The 19,967-nt window shown below is 38.9% G+C and overlaps 1 protein-coding gene across 2 annotated transcripts in view; it reads left to right on the top strand.

Annotated features, from left to right (window-relative positions):
- The window catches only part of Fhos (Formin homology 2 domain containing), a 99,986-nt gene that overhangs the window by 18,370 nt on the left and 61,649 nt on the right, over positions 1-19,967 (top strand). For both annotated transcript variants that reach the window (XM_074099770.1, XM_074099762.1), the window contains exons 3-4: positions 3,146-6,552; positions 8,909-8,942. In XM_074099770.1, the coding sequence (XP_073955871.1) occupies positions 3,146-6,552; positions 8,909-8,942 (3,441 nt within the window). The remainder of the gene's footprint in view (positions 1-3,145; positions 6,553-8,908; positions 8,943-19,967) is intronic.

The raw sequence follows: 19,967 nt of genomic DNA, 5'->3' as shown, positions 1-19,967 counted from the left end.
TATTGTATAACACACTTAAAATCACAATCATTTCTCCACTTCTTTCTGTCACACGGTATAAGGCGAGGGTAGAAAGAGATGGAGAATACGAACACGAACGTCAGTGCGATAGACAATACAGCCTCTGGGCAACATTAGCCCAACTTGTTGAATGGGGCTAAAGTGCAGACCCTAATGTTTCCTGCTCGTAACAAAAGTGAATTGCAAAATAAAGCCATAAGTTGTTCAGCTAAGCCCACAGTGACTGGACATTGGCCTTTACTATATATAAAATGGCATCCAAAAATAGCTCCAATAATAAATCCAACTCCTCACCTAATGCAACATGATCCACCACTAAAATCCTATGCAACCCGACGCTTCTACCTAACCACGGCCATGGTGAAACGGCGTAAGTGTATTCGGACTCATGATCACATGCACCCTTTTACTCCGGCTATCCGGCATTCCTCTCAGATATTAATCAGTCTTTCTTAGTCCTAAATATACTATGAGTGCCTTAATAAAACGAGGGTTTCGTTATCTGAACACTAGGCGACACAGGGGACGCAGAATGAGCCCTTATTCCAAGGCATTAAAGTCTTTCTCTGATTTTGTCGTGCCGCCTGCGTACACGCATTCCCTTTTGCTATTTATAAGTGTGAAAGGAACGACTTTATGTTGTGATAATGTTGAATGGAGAATATGGCTTTTATTTGAACCGTGAATCTTGTTGAAACTGAAACTTTAGTGAATAGTTTTGATTGCAAATTGTAATTAAAGGGTGGACTTATGCTTCTTTATTGGGTGGGTAGGGTAGGTTAGTTAAATTATTAGAAAATATTGTATTTATCTTCCTTTGTCAATAATTAAAAAAAAATATGCGCGTCAAAGTTCAGGAGTGGGGCCCCTGATGTCACTCCTTAGTAAATAATTATCTATTCGAACCACTCAAAAATTGTTACGATGGCCTTATTGCGTCGCAATAAGGGTCTATGGTAGGTACTTATTTTTGAAACTTTGAATATGTTCATATTTTTACACTTAGGTGTACGTAGATGTGACGAAACACGGAACTAACCGGCTAACACTTCATTATTTTTTGTTTGATTGACAAAAGAGAAAATACGTGTTCGTAATTTTTTGAAAACTTTATTTTTTTTTTTGGAATCTAGCCTATTCTCTTCGTCACTGCATCGATTAACACATATGAAAGACAAAAAAGTATGTTTTTTTTTGGAATCTAGCCTATTCTCTTCGTCACTTTATCGATTGGATGGCAAACGAGCAAGTGGGTCTCCTGATGGGAAGAGATCACCGCCCATAGACACCTGCAACACCAGGGGGACTGCAGATGCGTTGCCAACCTATAGGCCTAAGATGGGATACCTCAAGCCTCCAGATTAAACACTCGCAGTTATTTTGCACATGCTTTGCCATATTGACGTCACGTAAAAAATGTAGGCAAATGTATCAGTTGTTAGTAGTAGTGTATTAGCCACGTAGCAAGAGTAGCAAATGCTACTGGCTCCGAGCTTCTAGGAGCCCCGCGCACCAACACTTTCTGATCTATAAAAAAGTAAATTTAGATAAAGGCATGTTTTTTTTTTCAAATCAATGTAAGTCCGATACTGTGTCATCACAAAACCAACATGAAACCGCCGCCAAAGAAAGAGATGGTATCAAAATGATCGACTATTTTATTTAATACCTATTAACTTGAAGCAAATGATAGCCCCGTAAAATTTGCCACAGGCCTCGCGCTGGCTTAATCCGCCTGTGGCTGGTTCAAAAAAAATGTGTTTGCTAATCGCTTCCAAATCGTGCATCCAATCATAATTTGATACAGATTGTCAATAATGTTAGAACTGCAAATACAAGCGGCCGTCCTTGACTCTCTATTCCGCGTTGGCACTAAAACAAACGATCTGAATCCAGATTCTATTATAAATTCGCAAACGCGTCGGAAAATCGCAAATGCGAAGTTTAAATGAAGCTAGGATTTTTTTTTAGCCTGTAATGGACTCTGATAGGCAAATACGTGGCAAATACCTTTCCCCAGGTCACTATCATCATCATAATATCTGCCGTAGGCCGTCTACTGTTGGACTAAAGCGTCCCCATAGACCTCCTGTTGCTAGCAAATCCACGCCTGTAGAACCCCTTCCCTCCATCCATAAGTAGTCGTTACCAGCCTTTTATATGCTAGCTAATTTTTTTTTGGTGCTGTTCATGGTGCCCACCAAGACGTGATGCCCTAAGCAATTGCTTAATTTGCTTGTGGACTAATCCGGAACTGCCTACATCTACCATGCTGAATGCAGTACCTACAACTTGAACGCTTATGTACCCCGATCGATTAGTAGTGTCATCTATTGAAATTATTACAAATCACGACTCCTACCATCGAAATCGGAAAATTAAGAAAAAAAAGATTTGCTTCAAATTGAAATAAAAAATGAAGCCGCGTAAAGTGTAACATACCTACGATACGACATACTTATTTCAAACAGCTTATTTGACCTGGTGGTCAAAACAAGAACTAACTCTACGAACCAATCAAACAATGTTCACTCAGTGACAGCAAACAAGTGGTTGACTATTTTAGCAAGTTGTCGGAAAGTCTTGCGAACCTGTTTCACTGAAAATTTTCACTCGCCATGACTTTAATTTGAGTCGCGCTACGCTTTTAATATCGACCAAATGTAGTATAATAAATGTCAAAATCAATCGAGAAATCTTGAACAATTATTTATCAACTAAAATGATTTATTGATAGAAAAAAAGTCATCTAAAAGAAATTGGTTAGAAACACGTTAGAAACAACAACAGAAAAGCTCTTTATAATTATGTCAGTGCAAAGAAACAAACCAAGTTATTTTTGTTTTTTGCCGACATCATATTTATTGTCGACAAGAATAATCTATTACATACTCGTACTTCGTTTACAATCACGAATATAACTTGGCAATGTTCCTCAAATGCAGTTAAACATAAGTACCTACAGTTCAGAAATTTAAGTAGGTAGATATTTAATGGAATGTCAACAAACAACACGTGTATTCGACCAGAAATATTAATGACACTAGAACTCTTTAGTCTCTATGTTTAAATATTATATCGATACCCAGTGAAAATTATAAACACAATTTGTTTTTTATTCCAGTCGTCATATGACACAACATCCTACGGCCGCAATCGGGATGCAACAAAAACAGCGACCGCCACCGACCGACCGACCTCCGTCACTGCCAAGTACCTCAACACCACTCCCTCATACAAGACCTCAAGCATCCCCATACTGAGCCCCGAGCGAACCACCAGAGAAGAAACCCCTATTTCAACCATCGCAAACCGCTACTCCAGCTACAGCAAGACAGATAAAGAAAAACCTCCCACTCCCACGCCAACTACTTCTAAATATGAGAGAAAAGATTACAAACTCAATGTGCCATCGGTAACAGCGACCAGAAGCAGAGACGTAAGCCCCGTATCAACATCAAAATACAGCATCACTAGACCATCAAGACATTTAAGTCCAGAGAGGAAACCTAAGTCCTACAAAGATTTAAAAAGCAGAGATCCTAGCCCTGCAGATCGCGACAAAGACATTCCAAGTAAGACTGACAAGTCTTCAGGCTACAATAGCCTGTCGAGCTTCAAATTATACCCGCGCGCGACCTCTAGTTACTCGCGACCCTCTTCGAGGGCTGAAACCAAACCTGAAACCACCTACACACGTCCTTCATCCAGAACTGAGACTAAATCTGATACTACTTACACGCGACCGTCATCTAGAACTGAGACCAAAGCCGAAACGAGTTACACAAGGCCGTCGTCGAGAACCGAGATAAAAACTGAAACTTCGTATGCTCGGCCATCTTCAAGAACCGAAATAAAACCAGAAGCATCCTACACTCGACCCTCATCACGAGCTGAGACTAAGCCCGAAGTCACGGTCAACAGATATGGAATAAATAACCGACTATCAACAAATTATTTGAGAAGTCCACCAACAGTTAAAAGAGCATCAGTGTCGCCTGTGAATCATGTTGAAGTTCCTAAAGTGGAACCGGAAAAAAAATCAGTGAGTCCTTTTACTGTTATAAAAGAAGAAGCGCCTAAAAATGAAGAAACTAGGAATGAAAACAATGATGTGAACGAAATTGTTGAAAATGGTATGGAAGAGAGAGAAGATGATGAAGAATGTGAGATGGAAACTGTTAATGTTATTACACGACATACTTCTCCAACTCCGCCTGGGTCATCAGTTTATGTGAGAACACGACGAGCAGATATGGCCAAAACTATAGAAAAATCTAGAACAAGAAAAAAGAAAAGGCCAGAAATGGTAGATAGAGAAATACAATCAGACCGATTAGATGATCCTACTCGAACTAGTAGATTTGGCAGCACGGCACGCGCGAGTACGATATCAAATTGGTCGCTTTACACTCCGAGTGCTACTAGTTATACAGGATATGCGGGCAGATATTCAACAGCTTACCCAAATGTACGTGAAAACTCAAATAACTCCCTCAATGACCGGAGTAGTAGAAGTCTTAGCACAGAATCGCATCCTAGAGATAGAGAATCTGTCAGTCCATCTTTGGAAAAGAAACTAGTTTCACCTACTAATGTCATCCAATCTAATCAAGACATTACATTGTATGGACAGAGCAAAGACGATGACACATCTGAAATAATAATCAATGTAAATCTGAAGTTAAAAAGAGCTAAAAGTCCTTTGGCTGTAGCCTCAACCGAATTGGTATCACCAGAAATAACCATTACCAACAGTCAATTACCACCACCGGTGCCTAAAAACGAGGGTGCTAAAGTGAAAAAAGTCAAAGTACGTAAGACGAGCTCAGATTCTTCCACTGATTCTTCTGCAAAGAAGAAAGTAGTAAAACGTAAAAGTAAATCTGGAAATTCATCCGATTCTGATCAGACTGCAGAAACTGGTGATAAAGCAAAAGAAACTAAATCAATTTCTCCACCAAAGAGCATCCAAAAAACTTCTTCAAGTATTAATCTGCCAAATGGTCATGTAAAATTAAAACATTCCAAATCACGAGAAAGTAACAGTCCAGAATCTAGTATTACGTTGTCAACTCAATCTTCTCTTAGTGAGGAAGATATGACTTCAAAATCGAAGACTAATGAAGTTTCTAGAACGTCAGCAGACGAAATTTCAATACCCACCGATCAATCAGGGAAACAGCCATCTCCACCTCCGTCCCAAAGGGCAGACGGTGCTACAGAAGACGCCAAGTCATTTTTAATCAGAGCTCTAGCACCAGTCACGAGTTTGTTCAAACGACACCAAGACAGTAGTGAAAGCAGCCGTAGACTAGAGACATCTACAACTGAGTCGACTGGAAAAGATGTGTCTAACATAACCACCGAAAGTGAAAAAACGAATAAAAGCAAAAGTAATACCGACAACATTGTAGCTTCAAATGATAATAATTTAGTAAAACTCAAATCAATAAAGCACACAGAGTCTGGCGAACGAGCTTGGTGGATGGATACAGAATCAGATAAAAAAAGTAGTGTTAATCACACGAATGAGCACCAAAGATCACCTTCGGAAAAGAACATGCCGAGAAAGATTAGACACATAGAGTCAGGTGAAAGGGCTTGGTGGCTTGATTCTAACGGCGACAGCAAAAGCGAGAAGCAACCGCAAATGAACGGTACTGATAACTCTGAATCATACAAAATACCAAAGAAAAACAAATATATAGAGGATGAAAAACCCTGGTGGCTCGACAGCTGCGCTAACATCCCTGAAGGTATAGAACGGTTAACACCTCCACGTAAATCGTCCAGTGACAGTGAAAAAAGTGAGAAGTTCAATTTCTTCAAAGTGCGTCACATCGAATCAGGAGACAAAAAGGACTGGTGGGCGACAAGCAACGAGAACTCAGCAAACAGTAAAACCGAACCCCAGAATAGCGTAAGCAAGTCAAGTTCAAATCACAACAGCTTGAGTAAATCTAGTTCCAATCAACTCAGCTTTCCGCTGCGACGAATAAGGCACATAGAATCTGGAGAGCGTCCATGGTGGCTGGCCAGTGACAAAAACATTCCAGAAGGAATAGAAAAACTGCCTACTCCACCTCCTCAAGATGATAGTGACTCGTCGGACTCCGACGAAGTTCAGGTTTACATACCTTCGGCTCAGGTCCCACCGTTTCCTTTGCATCTACCAGATGATGAACCATTGGGAGATAGACGGAGTCCAGAAGGATTGGAAACGCCAAAAGAAAACGAGCAATACCGGGGGCGTACATCGCCGTACGAGAACCATCAACAATTCAGAAGGCGTGGGTCTGGGAACTCGTACCAGAAAAATGCGGACAAGTTTGTGTCTAGGTACACTGATATTGACGATATTCTAGGGTCATCTGGTCATGTGTACAGGCCGTTTATGGACAATGTACTGGCAAGGCGGACTGGCCAGATCCCGTACGACGACGAGGAATGTGAAGAGATCGACCCCACGCAAGTAAGGATCCATGACAGCACTGCCCAACGACCGGTCATCAAGAAGCTTCGAAGCAGGTATGATATCAATACCGTATACTATAAAGGGTTGACTAATATGTTGCATAAAATCGAATCTCATCATTTCGTTTCTCATAACAACCTTGAGCCTTGATATTTATATGTTCGATTAGTTGCTACGCAGAAAAACATATCTCATAATATTACTTTGCATAAGGATAATAAAAAGCAGAATAAAATTTTACTAAACATTCCTTGCTATAAAATTAATTGTAGTTCTATATTAACCTAACCTTTATTGGAAGCAGTAAGATTCTGGCGCTTCGCTGGCCGCTGCCGCGGCACGCTCGCTTCGCTTGCTCGGCTCGCGCGCTGTTGTGGTCGCAGTTCTACCCTAACCCAACCTACTATGTAGCTTCTGTTCTGTTCTGGCGCTTTGCCTGCTGCTGTTACAGCACGCTTACTTTGCTGGCCTTACTTCAACTTTAACCCATTCTTATGGTAGCTGTTAGTTCCTTTAACTATGTCATTACGCCATATTAATGTCAGCGCTCTTTAAAATTCCGTGAAAATACAATAGTCCAAACTAGTATTTTGCTATGCCATATAGCACGAAGAACAGATGGTGGGACCGAAAGGTTCTCGAGTGGAGACCGCGGATCGGCAAGCGCAGCGTAGGACGTAGCGTCCACCAACGAGATGGACGGATGACCTGGTTAAAGTAGCGGATTCACGGTGGATGCAAGCCACATCCCACCAAGGCAACTGGAGGTCTTTGGGGGAGGCCTATGTCCAACACTGGAGGTCCTATGGCTGAAATGATGATGATGATAACGCTATGACAACGTTATTAGTTTTATATGCAACGCGAATGTAATAGCGAGAATTAATTGGGCATCCTGGAATTTAGGGCGAAATTTGATATAATGTAAATAGCTGGAACTCCCGAATGACGCACAGGCTATTTTTCATCCCAAAATTTCAACCGCTAGGTTTTCTTATGAATCGTTAATCAAATTTACGATGTAATAATTGGAGATTTTCGCGATATTTTTTGCTAAATCCTGAAATTTTGAGGCCCTTGATGTCACTCTTTAGCAGTGGCGAAGCGTCCATAGAACCTCATTCCCACCAGCCTGCCCAATATTTACAAAATAGAACAACAAGACACAAAATTTATGAAAGATGTAAGCGATCATTGCTTCGGCTTTACCACGGAAATATCTGACGCCGCCACGCCACTGCTCTTTAGTAAAAGTGTACAATTATGTAGTGTGACGTGTAACGTCACACGCAACTTTAACTCGCTATATCTTTATATTTTTTTGTTTAATTGATAAAAGAAAAATATATGTCTGATATTTTTTAAAGCTTACTGGAATTTTCAGGCCAGGACACTAGTCTATTGCTAAGCCTGGTGGTTTAACGCAAGCAAAGCCTAAAAGGCTAAATAGACACCTCTTGCACGATATTCCCGCATAAACAAGGCTTTATATGCTGTTCCCGTATAGCATAATGCTTTAAAACTGTGCTGCACGCACTAACTATACGCGTATTGAATTAAATGTACCCACGTTTGAACTAAAAGGCACTATTACGCGAAAACGAAAGCAAACCAATTTGTGTCTTATTTTGTACTGGTGCAAGCTAGAAAGACGTTTTCATGGTTTAATTTTAATACGAATATTTAAAAGGTGTGGCTTAATTGGGGATTTAACGAATATTACGAATTCAAGATTCTTTTAAAACATAAAAGATTTTCGATTCGCCGCACAGGGTTCGGAATCTATAAGTTTAAAAAATATAATATATATTTCGTTGAGCACGCGTTCTATTGCAAACAAAAATAAACACTCTTATGAATCCGGCAGTTGTTTTTACCGATTCTGTCAAAATGTGATTTGTAATTAATTAGTTTAGTTTATCATTAGGAAGTTTATTTGAGGCTGAATTGAGAAATAAGACAGAGAATAAAATCCGTCACAAACCTAAATGAAACCTAATTAGAATGACGTAGGCTATTTAAAAAATCGGTGCCATAATTGACTTGGAATTTGATATTGGAAATAACTAATACACTGAAAGTACAAGCGACCTATTTACCTTACTACTTTGTTAGCACATGTGCACGACAACTACGTCTGTGTGACATTTATCATGACCAGAGAGCGAACTTTTAGTGCAGTTGACATTACATCATTTTGCACACAGGTTTGATTAGATTGATATGTTGCGTCCTTTTGCAAACGTGGTAACAACCACGGGGGTTATCAGACAGACAGACGGATCCTGAAGCGACAGTGAAATTCCGTTTGCCACCCTTTGGGTAGGGAACTCTATATATTACAATCGGCAAAAAGAAACTCTGTACTTACAAAAAACAACACTTTTAACAAACGCATTTCTATTGCAGAAGCGAGATCATTGACTGCCGGGACGAAGATCAGGTAAGTGATAAATTATCTTTACAATTAAAACAAAAAATTACCAGCCTATCGCATAAAAAATTGATCACTTAACTAACTGTAATACTCGTACTTGTAAAAGGTTGAAGAATAGGTACTTATGTAAATCTGGTGACAATAGAATCATTTGGTAGTAAAATTTTGGTGGCCCGGCCAGGATAGTCCCCGTAAGAGGGAACTCTCTTGAAATTTTAAACGGTTTATATAGTTTGGATGACAATCAAAAAGGTTGAATCAAAAATGAAACAAATTACTATAAGTATTTTGCCGACAGGTGTAGGTACAACAATCTAGTTTTGATGACCATTTAATATTTTTGGTGGCAAAAAATATTTTTGATGGTTAATTTAAAAAAAACTTGGTGTTATTAAAATACTAGTTCTTATGTCTGCTATCAAGATTTATAATTACTGTGTTGCAGCGCGTAACGAAACAATAATTTTTGTGCGAGGTTAAAGCCTAATCTTGAAAATAGATTGTACGATGTAGTTTGGTTTCCTGTTATTTAACACTGTATTTGATTTATATTAATAACAAACACATCTTTTAATTCTTACTTTTGTTTTGTCGCGAATCGTGGAAATTTGGGACACAATGCTCGGCAAAGAAAATCTTGCTCTCTCTGTTTTGAGAACATAACTGGTGGGTTACGATTATTTTGGTTCGAAAGTAAAGTAATAATAAATCGATGGTATGACTTCAAAAAAAGCTTATGTATTCGGCGTTATTTGTATTCGATTTTTTTGCTTATTTTCCTTTAAGACACTCATTAAAAGTGTAGCATTGATAGTAACATTTCGATGTAGACATTCTACTAAATCAAAACATCAAATTTTTCTAGGAATTATGAGTACCTTGAAGACAAGAGTAGGGTTTGATTCTTATTTGGGTTAGCGGACAAAAAACATTATTGGTTCTTGTCCATGACTTGGTGCCATCACTTACCACCTAAAATTACTTTTTAATCCAATTTACAAAAATCCCGATATCTTAACCACTTTGTACTAGGCACGCTTAAGAGCACTATGTAATTTTCGGGAAATTAAGGAAATTTTCGGGAATTTCCGGAAATTTCCGGAATTTCAGTTTAAATGCCAGATCTAACGGTTAACGCGGACGAAGCCGCGTGCGAGGTCTTGTCTGTGAATACGCGATTCATTAAGGACCATAAAGAGAGCGAGCGACGAGAACAAATATTTACAGAGCCTATTAAAATGAATTGCTGTTAACAACTGGCGGGCTAGCACACTCCGGCAGAACCGTGGGAATTTACTACTATTTTATTAAGAACCTCAGAAAATAGGTATTAGGCTTAGGGCCAGTACAGACAAACAGCATTCCAACTGCAACGTACCTGCAACAGCCAACTGCCCATACATTTTTCATCGCAGTTCCATTGCAGTTAGCGAAAACCGAAGTTCGTGTCGTTCCGTCACTCAGGCACTTTCACTATTTAATACGATAGTGAGAGAGACAGTACGATACGAACTTCGATTTTCGAATTCGGAGTAGGCCCTCTGCACGCTGACTGCGTTTGAAATGTATGAGTTGAATGTTGCAGTGGAATGCAATCCGTCTGTACTGGCCCTTAGGAACTAGGATTAGAAACGTTGAAAAACCCAGTTCAATGTCTCAAAAACGGCTGAACCGATTTTAATCAAACACAGCTAAGAACCAGGACGAAGAAACTCGCTTTAACATAAAAATAAAATAAAATAATTAAAATAAATATCATGGGACTCTTCACACCAATTGACCTAGTCCCAAACTAAGCAAAGCTTGTACTATGGATACTAGGCAACGGATAATCATACTTATATAGATAAATACATACTTAAATACATATTGAACATCCAAGACCCGAGAACAAACATTCGTATTATTCATACAAATATCTGCCCCGGCCGGTAATCGAACCCGGAACCTCAAGTTTCGTAGTCAGGTTCTCTAAACACTTGGCCATCCGGTCTTAAGAAATCTTATCAGGGTTTCGTATCCGAAGGGTGCCAATGCTCTGAATAATGCATGAGCATTATTCAAAGCATGCATTTTTGAATGTATGCATCGTGCAAGCCCTTCTGGAAATATAAAAAGTTGCCATTGCGTGGCTGGTCAAAAAAACTGTTGGCGTTTTAAAACGGACCTGCAGGACTACTACGAAACTCGAAGTTCGTATCGTACCGTCTCTCTCGCTCTCGTATTAAATAGTGTAAGTGTCAGAGGGACCGCATGACACGAACTTCGAGTTCCGAGTTTCGTAGTAGCCCTGCAGGTTCTATATTACGAAGTGCAAACTTCGAACTGCGTATCTCGCTAATATTAAATACGAGAGTGAGAGGGACGGTATGATACGAACTTCGAATTTCGTAGTAGCCCCTCTGTTGGCGATTAAAAACGGGCCTGCCGGTTTATTGGCCATAAAGCAATTATATTTAGACTTCCTTTATCCCGCAGTGTTTTTGCCGTGGAACAACAAAAATTGGGTGTCTACCTATCCCGTGGGAATTTCAGATAATCCCATATGCCTCTGTGATCCTCAAGGAATATGTCTGCCAAATCTCAAGTCTCTAGCTCCAGTGGTTTAGGTTGTCCAGTCGAGGGAACTGATCAACGTACCAGAGTGTAGCCTTTGTGCTACTAATGTCATATGGACATCCCATACATTTGCCAAATAAATCATAGCGAAATTGATTATGATGAGGTTCCACTTCCACCGTAGTACTTGATACAGTTTCCTCGTCTGTACGTTAGTCGTCTGACTGACATATATACCTGTTAATTAACATAAAATCTGTTACATAGAGTGAGAAGACTTGGGCTGTAGTGCCCAGTGCGGATTGGGTACTTTCGCACCCACCATTGAATTAGTTCCCAGGTCTATGAAGATTTTAAGATGTTTTCCTTCACCGTAAACCAGTAAATTTAAAATGTTTTTTTTTTGCACATAAATTTCGAAAAAGTCAGAGAGGCGAGTCCAGATTTGAACCCACGATCCTCTGCTTGAGAGGTAGGTCAAACCACGCCACCGCGGCTTACCCAGCTATACTGTATTTTCAACCAATCCTCATACTCATACCAAATCACGCGTAAATCTTCCAATTATTCCTCTGGAAGTGAAGGAAAATTAACTTTCATACCCCATACCCGAACTTAAATCAAATGATCTTATAAAATATCCATAGGTACACAAGTAACGACTTCCAATTGACAACGATTTAAAAAAGCTAAAATTAAAAAAATAACAGCAGCATTAGAAGCCTTGCAACTGTCAGAAAGTTCCAAATAAAAAAAAACAAGTTCGAGGCTTCGCTGCGGGAGCAGTGAACTGAAGAGTGCACTTTATCCTTGAGCGCGAGCCCCATTGGGAATTGCGGGGGGGAGCGGGACGGCAAGCGATGTGTGCGCTGCTAGTGGCATTTTATACCGGTGACGTCACGGCCACAGAGTAGGCAAGCGCCGTAAAGGAGACTGAGAACTAGCCATTGATAGAAAAATATCAAAAGGCTGCTTGTTAACTTAATTCAATGTAACTTTTTTGTTTATTTTTTGGTTGATTTATTTGGCCTTGTCACTCTTTAAAGCACATAATTAAGAAAAACGGCTTTGAGTAGAGCATATTATGTGTCTATAGAGTCCGCGTGAAATAGAGTAGAGCCATATTGTGAAATATGTGCAAGGAAAATCGTTGTCGATCTAATAACATTGACCCTTTTTGAAATCGGTCTAGCCCCGTGCAATGATAGAGCAAGTTATATAAGGCAATTTATATAACACTTAAAAGTGTTTTCAAATGAAGGCAAATTTAGAGATCAAAAGCTAAAATCCGTGATTAGCTACAAAATTACGTGCTTTTTATGCAAACCACGGATTTTCACTATTTTTCATTCACAATTTTCGAGCGAACGGTTTTAAAATAGACTACCATTTTTTGTGTTTTATCTGTCACGAATATTCTTTGCGGAGGCTTCTAGCCATTCACACTTCATCTCTTTCTTTCGCACTGGCTGGCGATACAATGTCTTTCCTTGGTAATACGACAGAATTAAAAAGTCAATCCGACGCTAATACTTTCTGAACACCAGTACCTTCCTTAAACAAGTGAGGTATACGCACGTGAAAATTTTACCTGTGTGACTAGTAGCCGTGACTTGCTTTGTCTCTATGTGCGTCCTGTTCAAACTAGCTATGTAGAAGAAGGACGCACTGATCGACAATCGAGAAGTGTGAATTCGTGCAAGACGTCCGGTGCATGCTGTCTTGTAAGATGGTCTTCAGTTATACAGATGACTTAGACCCGTCGGTCGGACCCACAGACTAGAGTGAAATCAAAATGAAGTGAAGTTTAAAAAAATAGTGAACACGATATGATCTCAAAAAGGTAGTTCACTCGAAATTTAAAATCACGGAGCCGGTGTTTTTTAAAGTGGACATTGTGTCTATTTTTTTTTAAATTCGTTATGTTTATTCGTGTGCCGGCCAGCATGAGAAGTAACTTTTGGACGTCGCGTTCGAGTTACTTCCGTTTTCGAAATTCGACTTTTTTCGGTGTCTTTTTAACTTATTCGTGCGTTAAAGGAACGTTTTACAGGTTTTTCGGAGCTCCTTTAAATTAAGTGTCTTTTGATACTGTTTATGTATTAATTGGAGAACCTAACCGTCGCCACAGAACAAGTTTTGACGATATACTTTATTCATTCTCAAGGTTACCAGTCTATATAATCTGAGTGTAGATTATTTCTTTTTGCATTTTATAATTAACACCTGTCAGTGGCTAATCAGCATCAGCTGTCTAGATGTCTTGCTTTGACTATTTCTTTTTACATCAACTATATTTTTAAATAAGTTAAATCTTTTATCGGTTCGTTTATTCTCTCTATTTAGATTGTACGAAACTTTTACTAGTTCAAATGACAAGAAACAATAGTGAGACATTTTGTCAGGGAAATAATAGGACATTATTAACCATTCCTGCGTCTTGATGTGATAAAATTCACGTGTGGTCTTGGTCTTTATGGTTAGAATGCCAGATTATTGAAAAAAAAACATTTTTTATTCAACTGTACATATTCAAATCGTCTTTTATAATGTTAATAAAGTTCTAGTTCAATGAGCGATCTAGATTATTTAACGGCTCAAAACGATCTCAACCATGAACTATTTTTTTTTTTTTTCAAAAGGTTTATCAAACAGTTTTCTCGTGCAAAATATTTTGAAAATTAGATAATTACGCTTAAAATATAATTATAATATTGAACCGTTTTTTAAGACAAAACACGAATGTGAGAGTTCCTCAAAAATATTTCTACGTCTAGATAGATCAAAGTACAGTCGCAAGTATAAAAATAAGTATCTATTTGAACCACTCAAAAATATGTTACTACGGTCTTATTGCGTCAGAATAAGAGTCTGTGGTACTTATTTTTGAAACTTTGAATATATTCATATTTTTACACTTGACTGTAGGTGCATTTTATTATTTTTTACCCGAAGAACGTTTCTATCTAAGAATTATTAAAAACTTTGATGCGAATTGTTGATTGATACCTACGTAATATTCTTCTAAATAATATTAATATTACAAATGCACTTGTGGGTTGTTTGTTACTCCTTCAAGCCAGAATGTCTGGTCGTATTGGTCGTATCGTATCCGGTCGGATGAAAATTAGTATACTTAAATCTAAATGTCTCGAATATCTACCCCAACATTCCCACGAGATCTAGCTAAAATCCCAATAGCTTAACCACTAAGAATCCAGACAGGATTTTTTTAACCCGTTTATCCGTTCGTCACACAAAACCACGGTGTAATTTTTGGGGATTCCCATCAGGATTTAATAAAATCTCAGAATTTCAATTCGACTGCCAAATCTAATGATTTACGCGAGCGAAACCGCGCGTAAAGACTAGTTATACTATACATTACGAATAGTCATTTCAGGGGCGGTCGGGTAAAACCCGGACATAAACCACTTCTTTTTTCACTTAGAACATTGTTAAACCATTATAATAACAAGTGCTTTAAAAAGGACACCATTTGGTGTCTATTCAAACCGCTTCCATTGTACTCGTAATGGGCGATGGGTAAGAATTTAAAAACACTGATACCGCGTTTTTAAGCTGGCACTTCTAATACTTTTCAAGATAACTTGGGTAACATCCTGCATCGTCATCTTCAAGACATCTAGTGTTGATCAAAAGTCTCCCCCTTAAACCTCCTGTTGCTTCGGTTGGTAGCGGCCTGCATCCACCATTAACCTGCTCCCAGTAGGATGCTATTTTAGAATGAAAGAAAATAAAGAAAATGGTTTATTTACGATCCCAATAGTACCACCACCAAACACAAAAAAAACAATAGTATACAACTAATATACATCGTAAAATAGTAATGGTGGTAACCAATAGTCACCGACAAAGGGTCTCCACTCAGCATGTGCTGCTACACAGTACAATAGTTGCAGCAACGCTGATTTTCTATAGAGCCCAAATTTCTTTTCGCGTCTCGATCCTCTCCCAACCTTTCCACCTGTCCAAACCACCTGAGTCTGGATGCGTTGGTCTCTTCAATAATATTGGGCTCTGACACTAGGTCTTCGATTCCTACTTCATCGATTCACCCTCCATCTTCTGTCTTGTCTCTGAGTCGGTTCCAGAATATTCCGTAGAATTTTCAATTCTGCCGCTAGCGGCTTAGGTATCCTCTCAGGGGGCTACTACGAAATTCGAAAATCGAAGTGCGTATCGTACCATCCCTCTCACTCTCGTATTAAATTATATTAGCGTCAGCGGGACGGCAAGATACGAAGTTCGAGTTTTGCACTTCGTAGTAGGTATGGGGCCAGCTTGTCCGCTGTTCGCTGAGGTTAATTTTAATTACATAGCACATACAACACTATTACAAAATTACAATATTCTATAATAACACACGACAGAGACATTAAGACACTGGCAAAATTGTCCTCCAATGGACAGAGCCATATTTTTCAAAAAAATCGAATCGACAGAGACTTTAAGCTTCGACCACAATAGAAGCGAAGCGGACTAGAACAAAGTTCTGCCAACCTATTTATTTGTGTCACAAGGGAGCAAAATGGTGTATTTACGGCGAGGGCGTACATTGAATCCAGAATGTAGCGAAGGATTCTACAATAGAATCACAACGCCCAAGATGAAAATAATTTTGCTCGCGAGTGGCTCATACAACTTTTCACACCGAGCATTAAGAAACTTGAAAAAAAATATCTAAATATTATTAAAGAGCGACTAGCATAGAAAATGGCGTGGCTTTACAATTTTCAACTTAAAAAAATGCCATTTGCAATAAAACACTTAGAAAAGCATTGAACAGAAAATTCGCACTTTGCTCCCTCTCGTCAGGGGGCTACTACGAAACTAGAAGTTCGTATCGTACCGTCCCTCTCGCTCTCGTATTAAATAGTTTAAGTGTCAGAGGGACCGTACGACACGAACTTCGAATTTCGAGTTTCTTAGTAGCCCTGCTGAGGCCGTATTGCCTAACGTTTCTGGTGTTGCCAGCAATAAACTGTAGATAAAAAATGTACGAATAGCCTTCGGCCATTTTCATGTTACGGGTGCATTACATACCAAATAAAGAACTGTAGCCACTTCCTCGTTAAGTAAGACTGTTATCACGTTTTGGTTCAAAGGGCATATAACCATTTTGGTCAAAGTGTAGCAGAGAGATATACAGGGATTCTCTGACCATGGGGCTTTGAATCCAGGGTTCGATTCTAGTTGCATAACTGAGCTACTTATGTTCTGCTACTTTTAAAAATATGACCACCTGTTAATTATTTTTTCATACTAAATTGACGGCAAATGTTTATTTTAAAGATGTCAAATATTATTTCAAGGCCCCCCTACCAAGAGACAGCGATAACACCGCTCATAGGTGCACTGTAACATTAAATTGAGGATAATAGGTATCAAAATTAAGTTTTTCGATGTTACCAAACAAAATAGCTAGAGCAGGTCGGCAAGCGGCGAACTTTGGATTTGAAGCTGCGGCTCTTAACTTCCAAAGTTTATTTATGGAAGTATATATTTATTGTTGTTGTTGGCAAGAAAAAAGTATGTGGCTCTTTAAAAACTTTGACATTTTGTAAATTGTAATTGTTGACTTTTCCGACTCAAAAGGTTGCCGACCCCTGGGCTTAGTGTCTTCAAGAAAATCGAATTTAATCTAATTTTCTTGTTTGATTGACAAAAGAAAAAATACCAATGCAATATTTTCTGATTATTTAACCGACGGAGTAAATAGAATAATATTTTTTATCTAAGAAACTATCCAATTAATCGTTTCAGTTTCGACCGAAACTGGGGGGGCTACTACGGAATTCGAAAATCGTACCGACCCTCTCACTTTCGTATAAAAAAAAACAGAGAGCGGAATTTTCATGGCATTTTTTGACCTGTCATAGTGACTTCTCTATATCGGTAGGTACACAGAATAAGTAAGTTCGTATCGTACCGTCCCGCCGAAGCCTATATTATTTATTACGAGAGTGAGAGTGACGGTACGATACGAACTTCGATTTTCGAATTTCGTGGAGCCTTGCTGAACATGCACCTGCCAATCGAGCTGAAAAGCGCTGTCGTTCCTCCCGCCATCTCTTGGTTCTAAAATTATAAATCGATAATTAATACGAAGTTGTTCGTTTAAAAAACTTAAGTCAAACGTGACTGGCATGCGAACAAAGAAGTAAAGCCATGTTCCCAGGAACAAATTAAAAAATAATGAGTCTTGCAACCGAAAACCTACAAGCTGGTCCAGGCTGCCGATCTGGTTTCTAGGGTCCCGCCGCGAAATACATTCAAAGAAACGGCGGGGCTACTACGAAATTCGAAAATCGAAGTTCGTGTCGTTCCGTCCCTCTGACACTTATCCTATTTAATACGAGAGCGAGAGGGGCGGTACGTTACAAACAAAGAGACACAGGCATAATTAACAAAATAAAAAAATGGAAAAAAACTGCTGCCTTAAAAATCTTTTTTTTTTTTTCCATAAAAAAAACTAGTCTAGTCCCTACTCTGTTGTGGAATTTTAAACTCGAGATTCATAAAAAATCAAGACTGGTGTTCGTATTGGCTAACGCGTGAGCGCTCACAATCGCATTCATGGTCTCTTTCTACCCTCATTCTACACCGTATATTATGACAGAAAAAGGCAGTGAAAACGATTGTAATTCCAAGTGTGTTAGTGAGTAAAGGTCTCTACCTACTACACCGTATCATGCCATGACCGTAATAGGAACGTGTCGGGAACGGAATGTCAAACGCATACATGACACCCGACGGCGACGGTTGGTTACTAAACGTGCTAGTGGGCATAGTCTCATGCTATTCAATACAAAATAGTACATTGTGTCTTAAGGGCGGTAAATAAGGAATTACGAACGAGAGTCTATTAGAAGCCCGAAGTCGAAGACTGAGGGCTTTAATGAGTCGATGTTCGTAATTCTAGTACCGCCCGTGCGACATACAATGTTTTTCATCACATTTGCAAGTAAAGTTTTATATTTGAAAAAGAAAAAATATAATTGTTCCAAATATTGGCGATACCTTAGGCTGTGCTCTTGGCAACGTCGCCCTCTACCTCCCTCGGCATGCGCCGCAACGTGTATGTGCATGTTGTAGACCATGTAGTACTGCAGCAGCGCGCGCACGGCAGCGCCATCAGTACGGGCACCGACTCATTACCGACCTTGGGCTTCATGACAAGAAAATGTGTACGCGCAATGACTCATTTACCGACCACGGGTTTCATGACAAGCACATTAATGTCGAGGGTTTTATTTGGGGGGTTGCAACTAAGGTAGCCTGCATGTTATGACACTGTTTACGAGCAAGTGTGATGAAAATATATTTTTTGCTTTACACGTTGCTTTTACGGTCATGGTACGATACGATGTAATGGGTAGAGAGAGATATTAAGGCTTAGTTCTGTAAGAAACCAGAATTGCTAGCGTGCTAGCTTACTAACACTAGCCTCTTGTAGCTACAGGCACTCGTGCTACAAACTATAATATTTATATTATAACATATGTATATATTTATAAACTATAATATATACCATATATATTTTTACTTCCCATGCTTTTAAAATATTACTTTAGTCTCTGCATATCGGGACTAAAGGTCCTTTTTAATCTCTAGGGATTAAAGTATTTTTTTAAATTTACGTTGGAAACCCATTAACAGCCAACGCGGTGTTTGTGAATGGAGGATTTTTAGGCGTGATAACCTCAAAATGACAACTGTGCAAAAATATGAAAAAAAAACACGATTTAATTTCGTGAAACACAATTAATGATTACTAATATGAATCTATTCAAACATATTAAGGATTAATTCATTTTATTATGCATAGTCCAATTAGCTTTAAAATAGTTTTCAATTTTGAAACTGTTGGCTAAATATGCAAGCTTTTAAAGCGTCACTTCATAAACAATAAAAGAAAAAAAAGAAAAACCGAGCAACAAATTTTTATTGCTATTTGAATTTTGAACAGATAGCTTGTCCATTAGTCGAGCGTACGTTTTTAAAAAGTAATATTGTAATTTTGACCAAAACATTGCTTTTTTTCCTCGCATTCAAAGTGAAAAGTAGAGTGTTTAACGCAAGACTAAACAATCATAATGTCACTTGAACTATAGCCACCTTCGCTCTGCAGGGCTACTACGAAACTCAAAACTCGAAGTTCGTATCGTACCGCCCCTCTCGCTCTCGTATTAAATAGTATAAGTGCCAGAGGGACCGCACGAACTTCGAGTTTCGAGTTACGGAGTAGCCCTGCTGCTCGGGTCGCTAAGCATCTCGTGTCATTATGGCTTGTTTTAGTCCCTTGTTGAACAAACTACTATTATATTTATAGACTAGTGTATCCCGGACAATTACAGTTTGTACAGGATCAGCTTTCATTAGCCGGAGATTTTATTGACGCAATAAAAATCAGTATAAGTACCTAGAGGTACCTATTTATTGAATTAA

This window comes from Choristoneura fumiferana, chromosome Z, assembly GCF_025370935.1.
Source record: "Choristoneura fumiferana chromosome Z, NRCan_CFum_1, whole genome shotgun sequence".
NCBI lineage: Eukaryota > Metazoa > Arthropoda > Insecta > Lepidoptera > Tortricidae > Choristoneura > Choristoneura fumiferana.
This window is presented reverse-complemented; position numbering and strand designations above follow the sequence as displayed.